Genomic DNA, 16,247 nt, shown 5'->3' on the forward strand with positions numbered 1-16,247 from the left:
ACACACTGTTATTGTGTGCCAAAGCCAAGGATCATTTCAATGTAAGCCTCTTATCATTTACAGAGCCCAAAATCCTTGTGCACTTAAAGGGAAGAACCTGAACTGCATGCCAGTCCATTGGAGATGGAACCACAAAGCTTGGACGAAATCCAACTTATTCTGGTATTGGTTCAACAATTCTTTCAATTTCAGAAACTGAACATCATCTGCGCCATCAAAACACTGAATGTAAGGTATTGCTGATTTTGGATAATGCACTAGTATATATTCACCAAGACCTTGAAAATGCACACTCTGATGTTGAAATTCTCTTCATGCCTCTGAATATAACATCCATCATCCAGCCCCTTGATCAGGGAATAATAAAGGCTTTCAAGAGCCACAACATGTGAGAGCTGTACAGTAAGGCCTGTGAAGCTTTAGATGTTAACAAGAAAACCATGCTTAATTAATGGAAGACTGTGACAATATGTAATGTAATAATAGCCTGGGATGGTATCACACAAGCTACTTTGAACAATTGTTGGGGGAAAAACCCCAAAACTTGGCCAGACTGTGTAGCAAACTTTGAAGGTGTAGCAGAAAACACGAACAGAAATGTGGAATCCATCATGCTCACAAAATCAGCAGAGAAGGCTTCAAGGACATGACACATGAAGATGTTGAAGAAATTTTGGAAGAGTGCGCCATAGAGCTCAGCAATGAAGACCAGGACGAGATGGTCCAGCAATGAAGACCTGGACATGATGGTGCAACAAAGCATTAAGAACATAACATAAGAATTGCCGCTGCTGGGTCATCATGGTCCATCGTGCCAAGCAGTCCACTCACACGGCGGCCCTTATGTCAAAGACCAGTGCCCTAACTGAGACTAGCCTTACCTGCATACGTTCTGGTTCAGCAGGAACTTGTCTAACTTTGTCTTGAATCTCTGAAGGGTGTTTTCTCCTATAACAGCCTCCAGAAGAGCGTTCCCGTTTTCTAATACTTTCTGGGTGAAGAACTTCCTTATGTTTGTATGGAATCTATACCCTTTTAACTTTAGAGAGTGCCCTCTCATTCTCTCTATCTTGGAGAGGGTGAACAACCTGTCTTTATCTACTAAGTCTATTCCCTTCATTATCTTAAATGTTTCAAGCATGTCTCCTCTTTACCAGGTAAAAAAGGCCCAGTTTCTCTAATCTCTCACTGTACGGCAACTCCTCCAGCCCCTTAACCATTTTAGTTGCTCTTCTCTGGACCCTTTCGAGTAGTACTGTGTCCTTCTTCAAGTATGGCGACCAGTGCTGGATGCAGTATTCCAGGTGGGGGCATAACATGGCCTGGAACAGCAGCATGATAGCAAAACAAAGCTGGCCCTTGAAAAGAAGTCTGCTTAAAGTGGCCTTTGAGGCAGCATCCCCAGCCCAAAAATGGATCCAAAGAGTCTAGAACACAGACACTGCATAAGCAGAAAAGAATTCGAATAAGATCATAAAAGGCATCTGCCATATAATCCACACCATCCATCACCAGCAGAGGACAGGCATGCAGCTCCATAGAGGATGCAGCCGCGACCACCACCATACACTTTGTAAAGACCCGAGGAGACGAGGCCAGCCCGAAGGGAAGGACGCGATATTGGAGGTGCAACTCCCCCACCTGGAACCGTAAGTACTGGCGGAAGGCGGGATGCACCGGAACATGCATATAAGCTTCCTTTAGGTCCAGGGAGCACATCCAGTCCCCCGAGTCTAACAGAGGATACAGGACTGGAAGGGACAACATACGGAACTTATCCCGGACAAGGAACTTGTTGAGCCTCCGGAGGTCCAGAATGGGGCGTAAGTCCCCTGTCTTCTTCGGGACCAAAAAGTAACGGGAGTAAAACCCCCGTCCCCTTTGGTTCGGGGGCACCGGCTCCACCGCCCGAAGGCCCAACAAGGACCTGGCCTCCGACAAGAGAAGAGGAAGCTGGTCTCGACAGCAAAGAGGAGCCCCCGGCAGATGTTCCGGTGGCGTGGATAAGAAATTCAGCGAGTAACCCTCGGAGATGATCCGGAGCACCCAAGCGTCCGACGTGATCTCGGCCCAGGCTGGAAGAAAGGCCTGCAATTGGCCCCTGATAGGAAGGGGGTCCTTTGACAGTGCGGAGGGGGCCCGCCCCCAACCGCGCATCACGTCAAAAAGACGGAGCGGGTTTAGACGCTCCTTGCGCCAGAGGCTTTGGTTGGGACGCCCGGCCCTGCTGCTGGGGACGTCGGGGCGGAGGCCTGGAGAAGGCCGGCGTTGACTTCTGCGGGTACCGCCGCGGAGGAGGTCTAAACGGTTTCTGCAGCGGAGCCCGGGATTTGGGATGGACCAATGAGGCAATGGAGCGCTCGTGTTCGGACAAACGCTTGGTCGCCGCCTCCAAGGACTCATCAAACAGCTATGAGCCAACACATGGAAGATTGGCCAGACGCTCTTGCAAATTTGGGTCCATATCCAGGGTACGGAGCCATGCCAGGCGGCGCATGGCCACCGCGAAGGCGGACACATGAGAGGCGAGCTCGAATGCGTCATACACCGCATGGAAGAGGTAGAGACGCAGCTGGGACAAATTGGACATAAAAGCCCCAAAATCCTCTTTATGGGAATCCGGCATGACTCCATAATACCTCGGCAACGACTTCACCATCTATCTCAAATAAGACGAGAAGGTGAATGCGTAATTTAGGACCCTGGTCGCCATCAAAGAGTTGGAATAGAGGCGACGACCAAACTTGTCCAAGGTCCGTCCCTCCCGTCCGGGGGGAACCGCCGCAGAGACCCTGGAAGGCTGCGACTTCTTTAAAGCCGACTCCACCAGTAGAGACTGGTGGGACAGCTGTGCCTTATCAAAGCCCTTGCACGGAACAGTGCGATACTTGGACTCCATCTTAGAAGGCACCGCTGTGACTGTAAGAGGGGAGTCAAGGTTCCCCAAAAAGGTCTGGTTAAGAACCTTATTAAGAGGGAGCCGAGGCGTCTCTCTGGAGGGAGAGGGTAAATCCTGCTCCTCCAAAAACTCCTTGGTGTACTTTGATCCTGCTCCCAGATCAAGGTCCAAAGCCCTTCCCATATCTAGAACGAATTTAGAGAAAGAGGAGGGCTTTGAAGGTGGAGATGGGGATCGAGACGAGCGCCTCGCCAAGAAGGAAGGAGAAGCCACGCGTGAATAACGAGGTTCCTTTCCCGTGCCAGACTCCGAACCCCAAGACGCCACACCGAGCGACCTGGACGGGGTCGGGGACCGCCCATGCCCCGAGGAACCCCTTCGGGAAGTCCCCGGGGTATGGGGCACCGAGGCACGCCCCTGTCGTCTTGGCGAAGAGTCCCTCGAGCACTCCACCTCAGACGAACGGAAAAGCCTCGGGTTATCGAGGCGCAGTTCGGAGACCCGCAGGGTCTCCGCCCCGGTCGGCGAGGAGCGACCGCGGCGTCGAGGAGAGGCCCGTTGGCGTTTGGGCTTCCTCTTTCGACGCTTCGCCCGAGGCCGACCCGAGGGCGAGGAGCCCCGGGAGGACCTCGACGAGGACGAAGAGGAAGAGATCCTCCGCACTCGCCGCACCTTGTCCCGAGGCCGCACACTCCGCTCAGGCTGGTCCACCGAGGTCGAGGGCAAGGTCGGGGCTGAGGCCGAAACCCCCCCCCTCCCCCGGGACCGAAGCCGAGGGCACCGAGGCTGAGGTCACCGACGCCGGGGCAGCCGAGGCCGAAGCCTGCTGAAGGTGCGTGAGGGCCCCGGACAGCTCCGAGGCGATGAGAGCCCGGAGCAAGTCCTGGAAGACGGGTACCCCCATCATAGCCGGCAGATCCGGGGCCGTCGGGTGCTCCCTCGAGGGCGACCTCGGTATCGAGTATTCCCGCGGGACACCCGACTTCGGCGCTCGGGGCGGGGCCGAGGACGACCCACTCGCCCCCGCCGAAGAACTCAAGGATGGCTTCTTCAAGGCTGAAACTGAAGGAGGAAGTGAGGACTTACCCTTCGCCGACTTCGGAGTCGAAGACACCGGCTTCGACGTCGGGGGCTCCCGGGGCGAGGACGAAGGAGTCGAGGCCGAGGTCAAGGCTGGGGCCGAAGCCGAGGTCAAGGCTGGGGCCGAAGCCGAGGCCGACGTCGAGGCCTTCCCCTCCGCGGGGTCAACTGCAAAGAGCTCCGCCATACGAGCCTGACGGCTCAAGCACCTTAGGCCCCTCCCACGGTGTCGGGAGGTGAGGATTTTGTTTTGGGTGCTGGGGTGGGAGGTATAGGTGGGTGTCAGTGAGGTCACTTTTTTTTTTTTTTTTTTACTGCTCTCTGCTCGCCAATCAGCTGAGCTGGCAGGACTCCCCAAAGCCTTCATGTTGGCTCAGAGCAAGCGCCAGGCACAGTTCCTCTTCCTTTTACCAGCACTGCTCCACACGAATAACGCGCATATAATTTGCATGCTATTCATGAAAAGCATCACTCCCACCATGGTATTTTCTATCCTGGTGTTGGAGGTTTGTGCATCTGCACCTGAGTGAAAAATATCTCCTCCTATTGGTTTTAAAAGTATTTCTCTGTAGCTTCATCAAGTGACCCCTAGTCTTTGTAATTTTTGGAGGGAAAAAAAACCAACCAAAAAACAATCCACCTGTACCCATTCACACCACTTCAATCACATCTCCCCTCAGCTGTTTTTTTTCCATGCTGAAGAGCCCTAACCTCTTTAGTCATTCTTCATAGAAAAGGCATTCCATCCTCTTTGTCATCTTGGTTGTTCTTTGAACCTTTTTTAAAATCTGCAGTCTTTTTTGAGATAAAGCAACCAGAACTGAATGCAATATTCAAAGTGAGTTTGCACCTTGGAATGATACAGAGGCATTATAACATTCTTAATCTTGTTTACTATCTCTTTTCTAATCATTCCTAGCATCTTGCTTGCTTCCTTGGCCAGTCTGCACTGTAGCATTCTATTTCTGCACAATTTTGTCTTAATGGTGAGAAAACCATGCTGCATTACATAGGTTGATGAGTTTACTGTGGTTGTGCAATTCAGTACTGTACAATATTTATTTTCCCGCACTTTAATAACATAGAACAAAATCTTTTCCAGAGAAAGGAAAATAGTAAAACCAGAGGACATAATTTGAGGTTGAGGGGTGGTAGATTCAAGAGCAATGTTAGGAAATTCTACTTTACGGAGAGGGTGATGGATTCCTGGAATGCGCTCCCGAGAGAGGTGGTGGAGAGAAAAACGTTGACTGAGTTCAAAGAAGCGTGGGATGAACACAGAGGATCTAGAATCAGAAAATAATATTAAATATTGAACTAAGGCCAGTACTGGGCAGACTTGCACGATCTGTTGTCTGTATATGGCCGTTTGGGGGAGGATGGGCTGAAGAGGGCTTCAATGGCTGGGAGGGATTAGATTAGGCTGGAGTAGTTTTTAACAGAGATTTCGGCAGTTGGAACCCAAGCACAGTACCGGGTAGAGCTTTGGATTCTTGCCCAGAAATAGCTAAGAAGAAAAAATAAAAAAAATTTAAATTGAATCAGGTTGGGCCGACTGGATGGACCATTCGGATCTTTATCTGCCGTCATCTACTATGTTACTCTTCATATTATTCTTGTTTGTTTCACAGTATTTTTAGACCCTTACTATGGTTAAGTCCTCAAGGTTCTGCTACCACAGGGAATGTTCTAAAGAGTGCATATAGAGATCAGTAGGTGAAAATAAAAACCCAACATAAATGTTTAGAACAGCTATGTGTATATGGATGATGGAAGTCTTATCATGTATCAAACTTGCTATACCACCTTTGCTGCAGCACAAATCAAGGTGGTTCACAGTTTAATTAATTAAAATAGAACTCCATTAAAAACAGGACAGTAATGTACACACAAGAAAAACACCCACACCCTGATGCTACAAGCCTGCACTCCTAAACACTTCTGATCCATATAAATCAGTAAAGAGCAAATGCTGTTCAAACATTTCAACTGTTGCAAGGTAAGCAAGAGTATTACCGGTTGAGAGTCCTTGCCAGGTACTTGGTTCCATTTCTGTTAGCTAGAGAGGGATACTTCTTTTGTAGGAAAGCATATTCATTACGAATGGAATCTGCCACATTCTTCTTAGTATTAATGTCTAATTGGCTCCTACAGAGTCAGAGAAAAATAATTATAAGCAACAAATTAATTAAATCACGTTTTATTGTTACTGTATTCTCATGATTAAATATAGAGAGAACCAGTATCTAATTTGGCTCCTTCAAATACAATGAAAATTCAGAATTCATATTATAGAGTTTGATTTTTTTTCAATCTCTTCCTAATATTTGTAAAACATGATGTAACCTGACTCTAAAGCAGCTGAAAGTTCTAAGGATTGGTTTAGGCACTGTAAAATGTGTGTAGTGTCCCAACAGCACAGGTGTTGCTACGGTAGAAAGCACCAACCCAAAAAATGGTTTGCTACCCCTTATGCCACCCCAATTTTACCTAGCTTGTGGTTCAGCATCTTCCACTCACCCTCCCCTCAAAGTCTGGTTATCTCTTCCTCTCTCCAGTGCAGACCACCACCTTCTTTCTATTCCTCTTCTATCCACCCCCCCCCCCCCCCATCAGTTCTCCAGTCTTCGGGTATATTTCCGGCAGAGTCAGTATCATGCTGTTGGCTGACTCCAGAAGTGTTCTTTCCAATATGTCTCACCTACTCTGAACTTTACGTTCTTATGTAGGAGGGATGCAGGACAGAGAATGCCTTTTGATGACACTGATGGCAACATTCTGAATGTTTGGACAGAAATAGGCCGCTGACACCTACAGCACTTTTTAAATCCCGTTAATGGTTTCAACATGGACGGAAAAATGGCTTCGGTGAAAATTTCAGTGAAATTAAATTCAATTTTGGCCTGAGGGGAAAACCCTGAAGGGCCAAGCAGATGAGAAAAGAAAAACAATTTAGCTTTCTTTTCCACAGATTTTTTTTTAAAGAAATAAGACAAAAAAAAGGTACACTAGAAAAACTAGTCAGAAAAAAGCACGAAGGGGAAAGCAAAATGGACTGATGGAGTTCAGTCAGAAAAGTACTTCACGGTGGCAGCTTGGGGGGGGGGTGCAGGGAGAGAGAAAAAGACACAGAGCTTCATGCTTTCTGGAACTAAACAGGCTGCTGTTCCTCCATTGACCAACTAACAGTGCTGCCTTTTCTGGAGAGACACAAGAAAGAAAGAAAGGGGGGGCAAGGAGAGAGAAAGAAAGAAAGAAAGGAGGGGCAAGGAGAGAGAAAGAAAGAAGGGGCAGAGAGAGAGAAAGAAAGGGGAAAGGCAGGGAGAGAGTAAGAAAAAGTTGGACTCATGGAGGGACAGAGAGAGATGTTGGTTGGGATGAGGTCTGGAGGAAAGGAAGCATGCAGGAGGAAGAAAGAAAGAAAGAAAGAAAGAAAGAAAGATTGGATTCACAGTCAGAAGGAAGTGCAACCAGAGACTCATGAAATCATCATACAGCAAAGGTAATTTAGTGATCAAAATGTGTCCATTTTGAGAATTTATATCTGCTGTCTATATTTTGCACTATGGCCCTCTTTTACTAAACCACAATAGTGGTTTTTAGCGCAGGGAACCTATGAGCGTCAGGAGTAGCACAGGGCATTCAGCTCAGCTCCCTGTGCTAAAAACCGCTATCGCGGTTTAGTAAAAGGGGACGGGGTATATTTGTCTATTTTTGTATAGTTGTTATTGAGGTAACATTGCATATTTTAAAGTCATCTGCCTTGACCTCTTTGAAAAAAAAATCCCTGAATATAAATTATAATTAACATTTTCTCTGCTTTGTGCTTTTTAAAATTTTATTGTTGGTAGATCATTTTGACTTGGTCATTTTAAAAGTAGCTCGCAAACCAAAAAAGTGTGGGCATCCCTGGGATAGAAAATTTCTCCAGAGAAATTTCCCTAGATATGAAGCTGCCTATCCTGCTCAGTATGAAGAAAGTGGCCCTGTAGAAAGAGCCCATTCTGGGAAAAATAAAAACCCATCTAAACCTGCCTTTAAACATCCTAGGTTCCCTAAGTGCTATTTTCAGCCTAACTAAAGGGGGAGCCAGAGGCAGTTTTGGCCTATGTCTTTACCTCAGAGCTTGGGGTGTGGCTTGCACAGCTGCAGCCAAGGAGAGGGTGAGGCCAGGAAGGCGAATGGAAGGCAGCTCCACAGAGAGGGACAGAGAAGCAGCAAGCCATGCATTGGGACAGAATTCAGCCTAAAGTCATTCCTGGAGAAGAACTGATAGAACTTGGGGAAGCTGAACAACCCACACAGGCAGATTGATCTGGAGCAGAGGAATGCATGGAGGTTGGTGAAAGTTTACCTTTTTAATCTGAACCAGCTGAGGCTATGGAGACCAATTAAGATAAAGCATTGTTAGTTTGTTTTTTTTTCTTTTTTGTGCGCTATGAAAAAGATTTTCTGTCCTGCCTTGCTGGAAAAGGAACTATGGTGTGTTGCAGTTTGTGAATGCTTTATTTAATACACAAACCTGAGAAAAAGAATTTTCTAATTACTGCCACCTGAACATTAGGAGTTTTTGCATTTTGGTGTTTTGGCTTGTTTATTGGAATCACTGTTGGGAACTACTGAATAACTGGAACTGAACTGCTATTGAAGTGAAACTCTTTTCTGTTATGGCTGCTGGAACCGGAGACATTCATCCACTTGTGTGTACACTAAATCCACATCTGGGACCACCAGGATCACCCTTCCTGGGTGAGATGCTATGCGACAAACCACTTGGCCTATCAGGGGCAACGAAGGAAACAGAGCAGTCCAGGCTTTGGCCATGGTTGCACCAGAGCATCCAGCCCTGCACTTTTATCTCACATATTCGGCTGAAAAATTGAGGTGCTTTCTTGTTGTATGCCGTCACCATCAGATCGAACATCGGATGCCCCCAACCTCTGAAAATGTCTTGGAACACCCACAAGACCAATGACCACTCTCCCCAGTCCAATGTCTGTCTGCTGAGGTAGTCTGCTTGCACATTGTTCACTCCGGCTGTGTGTGCCACCACGATGGCCAGCAGGTGCTTTTCTGCCCAATGTAACAGTAGCTTAATCTCTATTCAGACCGATGTGCTTCTGGTGCCTCCCTGCCGGCTGGACAGAGGTCACTGCTCTGCCTTCCAGCAGACTGTAGGTTTCACAGATCCAGGCGGATCGCTCTCAGTTTTAGCCTGTTTATCTACCACTTACACTAGTATGGCATCCATGTCCCTTGCACCGGGAGACCACTGCAGTATGCCCCCCCAGCCAAACAGGCTGGCATCCATTGTCAGTGTGACCTAGGAATCGATCTAAAGTGGAATCCCTTTTGCTAGAGACTGTGGGTGGAGCCATCAGTTCATGCTGCTGTGGGCTGCCTCTGTCCAGGGGAGAGGGGTCTGTATCTCTCTGGGGAGACCAGCAAAACAACAGCACATCCTGAAGTGGACACATATGCACCCTTGCCCATGGTACTACTTCTATGGCAGTACCTGTGCAGTAATCTTCTATCTGTACCCCTCTATTCCCATTTCCAGTAGGAATTTGTCCAATCCTTTCTTGAACCCCAGTACCGTACTCTGCCTTATGTCCTCTGGAAGCGCATTCCAGGTGTCCACCACACGTTGGGTAAAGAAGAACTTCTTAGCATTTGTTTTGAATCTGTCCCCTTTCAACTTTTCCGAATGCCCTCTTGTTCTCTTATTTTTCGAAAGTTTGAAGAATCTGTCCCTCTCTACTCTCTCTATGCCCTTCATGATCTTATAAGTCTCTATCATATCCCCTCTAAGTCTCCTCTTCTCCAGGGAAAAGAGACCCAGCTTCTCCAATCTCTCAGAATATGATAGGTTTTCCATACCTATTATCAGACGTGTCGCTCTCCTTTGAACTCTCTCGACTAATGCCACATCCTTCTTAAGATACGGCGACCAATATTGGACGCAGTACTCCAAATGCGGGCGCACCATCGCCCGATACAACGGCAGGATAACTTCTTTCGTTCTGGCTGTAATACCCTTTTTGATTATACCAAGCATTCTATTTGCTCTCTTAGCGGCCGCTGCACACTGTGCCGACGGCTTCATTGTCATGTCCACCATTACCCCCAAGTCCCTTTCCTGGGTACTCTTATTCAATAACATCCCTCCCATTTTATAGTTGTACCCCGAGTTTCTGCTCCCCACACGTAATACCTTACATTTCGGGACAAACGATGTCAGCAGGAGAGACTATAGAAGAAGCAAGCTGATAGAACAGTTCAAGATTCTGGGAAGGAAGCTGAAGATGAGGACCCAGAAGATAGCATTTTCAGAAATCCTACCAGTACCTAGGGCAGATGTGAAAAGGCAGGAAGAACTACAATCAATAAATGCGTGGATGAGGAAATGGTGTGAGGAAGAGGGATTCCACTTCGTGAGGAACTGGACAACGTTCTGGGGCAAGAGCAAGCTTTACAGGAAAGATGGACTACACCTGAGCACGGCAGGAACTAGACTTCTAGCAAACAACGTCAGGAGAGGAATAGAACAGGCTTTAAACTAACAAGAAGGGGAAAGCCGACAGTCGACCAAGCGTCGACGATTCGGAAGAAGGTATCCTGTGAAGATACTGAGGGGAAAAAAGGCCGGGAAGAAGCAAGGGACAAATTGCAAGAGTCGACTAACCCAGAAGAGGAGGTTAAAAAGATTGTAGCAAAAGAGAAGAAAATAAAGACTGAAGCGCAGGGAATGGAAATGAAGACAACAAAACACCAGGATCTAAATTGCATATATACCAATGCAAGGAGCCTGAGAAACAAAATGGGGGAACTAGAAGCCATGGCCAATGCAGAAGACATAGACATCATTGGAATTTCTGAAACATGGTGGAATGAGGAAAACAAATGGGATACAGCACTGTCGGGGTACAAACTCTATCGCCAGGACAGATCAGGACAGAAAGGAGGTGGAGTAGCCCTATACATAAAAGAAAGCATACGATCGACAAAAATGGACACAGCAGAGACGGCCAACAAGCTAGAATCGCTATGGGTTAAAATACCAGGAAAGAAAGGGCCTGAAATAAAGATAGGCCTATACTATCGTCCACCTGGACAAACCGGAGATATCGATGAAGAAATGGAAGCCGAGATGAAGCGAGAAAGCAAAAGCGGGAACATAGTTATTATGGGAGACTTCAACTACCCTGGGATAGACTGGAGTCTTGGAAGCTCAAAATGCGCTAGAGAGACAGAATTCCTGGAAGCTACACAGGATTGCTTCATGGAGCAGCTTGTTAGAGAACCAACGAGAGGAAATGCCACTCTGGATCTAATCCTAAATGGGTTAAGGGGACCTGCAAAGGAAGTAGAAATAGTGGGACCGTTGGGAAGCAGTGATCATAATATGATCAAGTTCAAGGTTGAAGTAGGAATACCGAAAGGGAAGAGAACCATAGCGACAACTTTAAACTTCAGGAAAGGAAACTACGAGGCAATGAGGGAAATGGTAAGAAAGAAACTTAGGAACACGTCCAAAAAATGGCAAACGGTTCAACATGCCTGGTCTTTTTTCAAGGGCATGGTGAGCGAGGCGCAAAATACATATATCCCCAGGTTCAGAAAGGGGTGCACAAAGAGTCGAACAAAAGACCCGGCATGGATAATCAAAATAGTGAAGGAAGCAATAGGCAATAAGAAAAATTCATTCAGGAAGTGGAAAAAGGACAAAACTGAGGAGAATTGGAAAGAGCACAGGAAAAATCAAAAAGAATGTCACCGTGTGGTTCGAAAAGCCAAAAGAGAGTACGAAGAGAGGCTAGCTAAGGAAGCACGAAACTTCAAACCATTCTTTAAATATGTTAAAGGGAAGGAGCCGGCTAGGGAGGAGGTAGGACCGCTGGATGACGAAGACAGGAAGGGAGCTGTGAAAGAGGAGAAAGAAGTGGCAGAAAGGCTAAACATGTTTTTTTCGTCTGTATTTACAAATGAGGACACTTCAAACATACCGGAACCTGAGCAATTCTTTCATGGAAGTCAAACAGAAAAATTAACATCCATAGAAGTGAGCCTTGAAGACGTACGCAGGCAGATAGGAAAACTAAAACCTGACAAATCCCCGGGTCCGGACGGAATACATCCAAGGGTTCTGAAAGAATTAAAGGAGGAGATAGCGGAACTACTACAGCAAATTTGCAACCTGTCCCTAAAAACAGGCGTGATCCCGGAGGATTGGAAGATAGCCAACGTTACGCCCATCTTTACTTTCTGCTTGAGCTCCAGCGGCAGGAACCAGCCCACGCCGCCAGAGTAGGAGACCGTAGGACCTGCACACAGGCCATTCAAGCCCCGATCCGCCTCCTCCCATTGCCAGCCGGGAGAGAAAACTTTTTCTTTTTTTTTTTTCCTTTATTTTACTTTCTGCTTGAGCTCCAGCGGCAGGAACCAGCCCACGCCGCCAGAGTAGGAGACCGTCGGACCTGCACACAGGCCATTCAAGCCCCGATCCGCCTCCTCCCATTGCCAGCCGGGAGAGAAAACTTTTTCTTTTTTTTTTCCTTTATTTTACTTTCTGCTTGAGCTCCAGCGGCAGGAACCAGCCCACGCCGCCAGAGTAGGAGACCGTCGGACCTGCACACAGGCCATTCAAGCCCCGATCCGCCTCCTCCCATTGCCAGCCGGGAGAGAAAACTTTTTCTTTTTTTTTTCCTTTATTTTACTTTCTTCTTGAGCCGTCACAGCCACCAGCAGAGCCCCGGAGATTCGAGGAGAGGAGAGCGTGTGAGCTCCGCTCCGCCCCTCTCCCGTGACCAGCGAGGGACAGATCGGTTGAAATTTGGACTGCCCACGGCGCGCAGCCATTTGCAGGACTGTCTCAGCCACCAGCAGAGCCCCGGAGATTCGAGGAGAGGAGAGCGTGCGAGCTCCGCTCCGCCCCTCTCCCGTGACCAGCGAGGGACAGATCGGTTGAAATTTGGACTGCCCACGGCGCGCAGCAGTTTGCAGGACCGTCTCAGCCACCAGCAGAGCCCCGGAGATTCGAGGAGAGGAGAGCGTGCGAGCTCCGCTCCGCCCATCACCCGTGACCAGCGAGGGACAGATCGGTTGAAATTTGGACTGCCCACGGCGAGCAGCCGTTCGGCGCGCTGACGAAGGCGCACGACAAAGGCACATGCACCTTAGTGAGCGCCTTCGTGAAGCGGCAGTAGTGAAGCAAACTAGAAACAAGCAGCTCACCAGCTCCCCAAAATAGGATAAAGCAACAGCTAAGAGATAATCCTATCAGTCAGATCACTCACATCGTACATTTAGCAACTAACGCCCTAGCAATGGCAACCCGCCTTCCTAAAACCCTGCTTGTCCTTCTGTTGCTCGCCCTCCTCATATCCAACTGGAAAACAGCAGGCTACCATACTTACTCCATCCCAATCATTACAACAGACCTCAGGCAAACTCCACCAACCAGGAAACTCCACTCCTTCAGAACTCTGACACCATGTCCCAACTCCAGCCTAGAAAGCATCCCAACATTCTGGGGTAAACGACCCCCGCCAAAACCCAAGACAAACAGCCATAAACACTTGTCACCCCCAAGAATCTTCCTCAACTCAATCAGTTCACAATTCTCCTTCACAAATTTCACACCAATAAAATGTGCTTACATGAACATAAGATCAATCAATCCAAAGATGGAATTAATCAAAGATTGGCTAATCAAAGATCATCTAGGATGCCTATTCCTAGCTGAAACCTGGATCACTTCAGATTCCGACCCAAGCATAATAGATCTCTGCCCAAAAGGATATAAATTAGAGCTTGTCTGTCGAGAAAACAAACGAGGGGGAGGGTTAGCCATCATAGTAAAAAACAACTTTAACTTAAAAGTCCTAGCCAAGAACACATCCCCTCACCTGGACCTTCTAGCCTGTCAACTCTCCGATAACACTCTCTCCGGAAACCTGACCTGCATTCTATGCTATGTCACACCAGGGAAATTTTCCACATCAAAACAAGAACTCGAAGAATTCATTCTCCAGAATTCACTAACTTCCACCCACAACTTACTCCTCGGAGACTTAAATCTCCATCTAGAAGACCACTCCTCCAAACAAGTAGAGGGAATACTTTCATATCTCGATACCCTATCCTATCAGATACTCAACCCCGAACCCACACACGAAAAAGGCCACCAACTGGACATTGCAGCATTCACGTCTTATAACCTTGACACTCAAAACATACACACATCCAACGGTACATGGCACCCCTCCCTCTGGTCAGACCACTACAAATACACTTTCACTATAAATTGGGCTCAAAACAACCACAAACCCGCACCCCAAAAAATCCACATCAACACACGACAGAAAATTAATCCAACTACATTTTGGGAGAAGGTAGATCCAGCATTCGACCACATCAACCCCAAAGAATTTGTAACTCACTGGCGTACCCTTAGCGAAGCTACTTTGAACGAGCTAGCACCAATAAAAACAAAAAACAAAATCTGTAGACCTTCAGACAAATGGTTCGACGCTGAACTTCTCCATTTAAAAAGACAATGCAGACACCTCGAAAGAATATGGAAAAAACAGAAACAAGACCAAACAAAAGTAGCATGGAGAACCCAAATCAAACAATATAACATCAAACTAAAAGAAAAAAGGAAAGCATACTACTCCAAACTAATAGGCACTGAAAACCCAGACTCAAAAATACTCTTCAATATTGTAAGAAAACTCACGGACACCAAACCTTTCCTAGCTACTCAAGGAAACCAATCTCCTTCAGCCCACCAATTAGCAGACTACTTCAAGCACAAAATCACCAATATCAGATCCACATTCAACAATTCATTAACCCTTCTCGATGAGATTATAACAACACCAACAACAGATGAAGCCTTAGTAGCTGACAGAACGTGGACTAACTTCCCCAAAGTACAATGGAACGACATGACTCGACTATACAACAAATATAGTAAAACTTCTTGTGACCTAAACAGCTGCCCATCGTACCTGCTAACAAACGCATCCATCAAGTTCAAAGCTAACCTCATGAACTGGCTACAATCCACGCTCACAGATGGTCACTTCCCACCAGAACTAGGAGAGATTATTATCACCCCCATACCGAAAGATCCCAAAGCTCCAAACAATAATCCAGCCAACCACAGACCCATCGCTTCAATCCCATTATATATCAAACTACAAGAAGGACTTGTAGCACAATACCTCACCAACTACTTAGAAGAACACAACATACTACACCCATCACAATCAGGATTCAGAAAAAACCACAGCACAGAGACACTACTTGTATCTCTAATGGATATAGCCCACCAACACCTCAGCAAAGGAAACAGGATACTACTTATCCAACTAGATCTTTCAGCAGCCTTCGACCTAGTGGATCACAACATACTACTCCAGATACTAGACGCCATAGGGATCACAGGTTTGGTACTCAACTGGTTCCAAGGTTTCCTTAAAACTAGAACTTATAAAGTAAAGACAAAAGACCACATATCTGACCCTTGGTCAAACCCCTGTGGAGTACCACAAGGATCTCCATTATCACCCATACTTTTCAACCTCTACGTATCCTCATTGGGCACCACTCTAGACTCCCTAAATATAGTCTCATTCAGCTACGCAGACGATATAACAATCCTTCTCCCCTTCAATACCCAAGACCCCAACTCATCAGGACGACTGAATAAAACTCTGGAAACGGTAGAAACATGGATGACCAACCACAAACTGAAACTGAACACGGATAAAACCAAATTCCTGCTGCTAGAAAAAAACAAAGAACCTACCTTAACTGATCTGATGACAAATACAATCACATACCCAATACAGCCAGCACTCAAAATCCTGGGAGTAACAATAGACAGGAGATGCACAATGCAGACCCATACTAACAAAACCATCCAAAAAGCCTTCTACACCATGCGCAACCTGCGAAAAATAAGAAAATTCTTTGACAAAATACAATACAGGATCTTAGTCCAATCACTTGTACTAGGACTTGTAGACTACTGCAACAGCCTTTATCTACCCTGCCCCGCTTACATGACCAAACAATTACAGACAGTACAGAACACAGCTCTCAGACTTATCTACTCGCTAGGTAAATACGACCACATCACTAATGCCTATCTCGACTCACACTGGCTACCGATACAAGCAAGAACTCAATTCAAACTATACTGTCTATTATTCAAAGCACTAAACGGAACAGCACCACTCTACCTAAACAGCCGCCT

General features: G+C 46.9%; 1 protein-coding gene across 1 annotated transcript in view; it reads right to left on the bottom strand.

Moving 5' to 3' along the window:
* DNM1L (dynamin 1 like) overlaps positions 1-16,247 on the bottom strand; it is a 245,696-nt gene that overhangs the window by 83,299 nt on the left and 146,150 nt on the right. The window contains exon 8 of the mRNA XM_033953060.1: positions 5,996-6,127. Coding sequence (XP_033808951.1) covers positions 5,996-6,127 — 132 coding nt within the window. The remainder of the gene's footprint in view (positions 1-5,995; positions 6,128-16,247) is intronic.

This window comes from Geotrypetes seraphini, chromosome 7 (genome assembly GCF_902459505.1).
Source record: "Geotrypetes seraphini chromosome 7, aGeoSer1.1, whole genome shotgun sequence".
NCBI classification, from domain to species: Eukaryota; Metazoa; Chordata; class Amphibia; order Gymnophiona; family Dermophiidae; genus Geotrypetes; species Geotrypetes seraphini.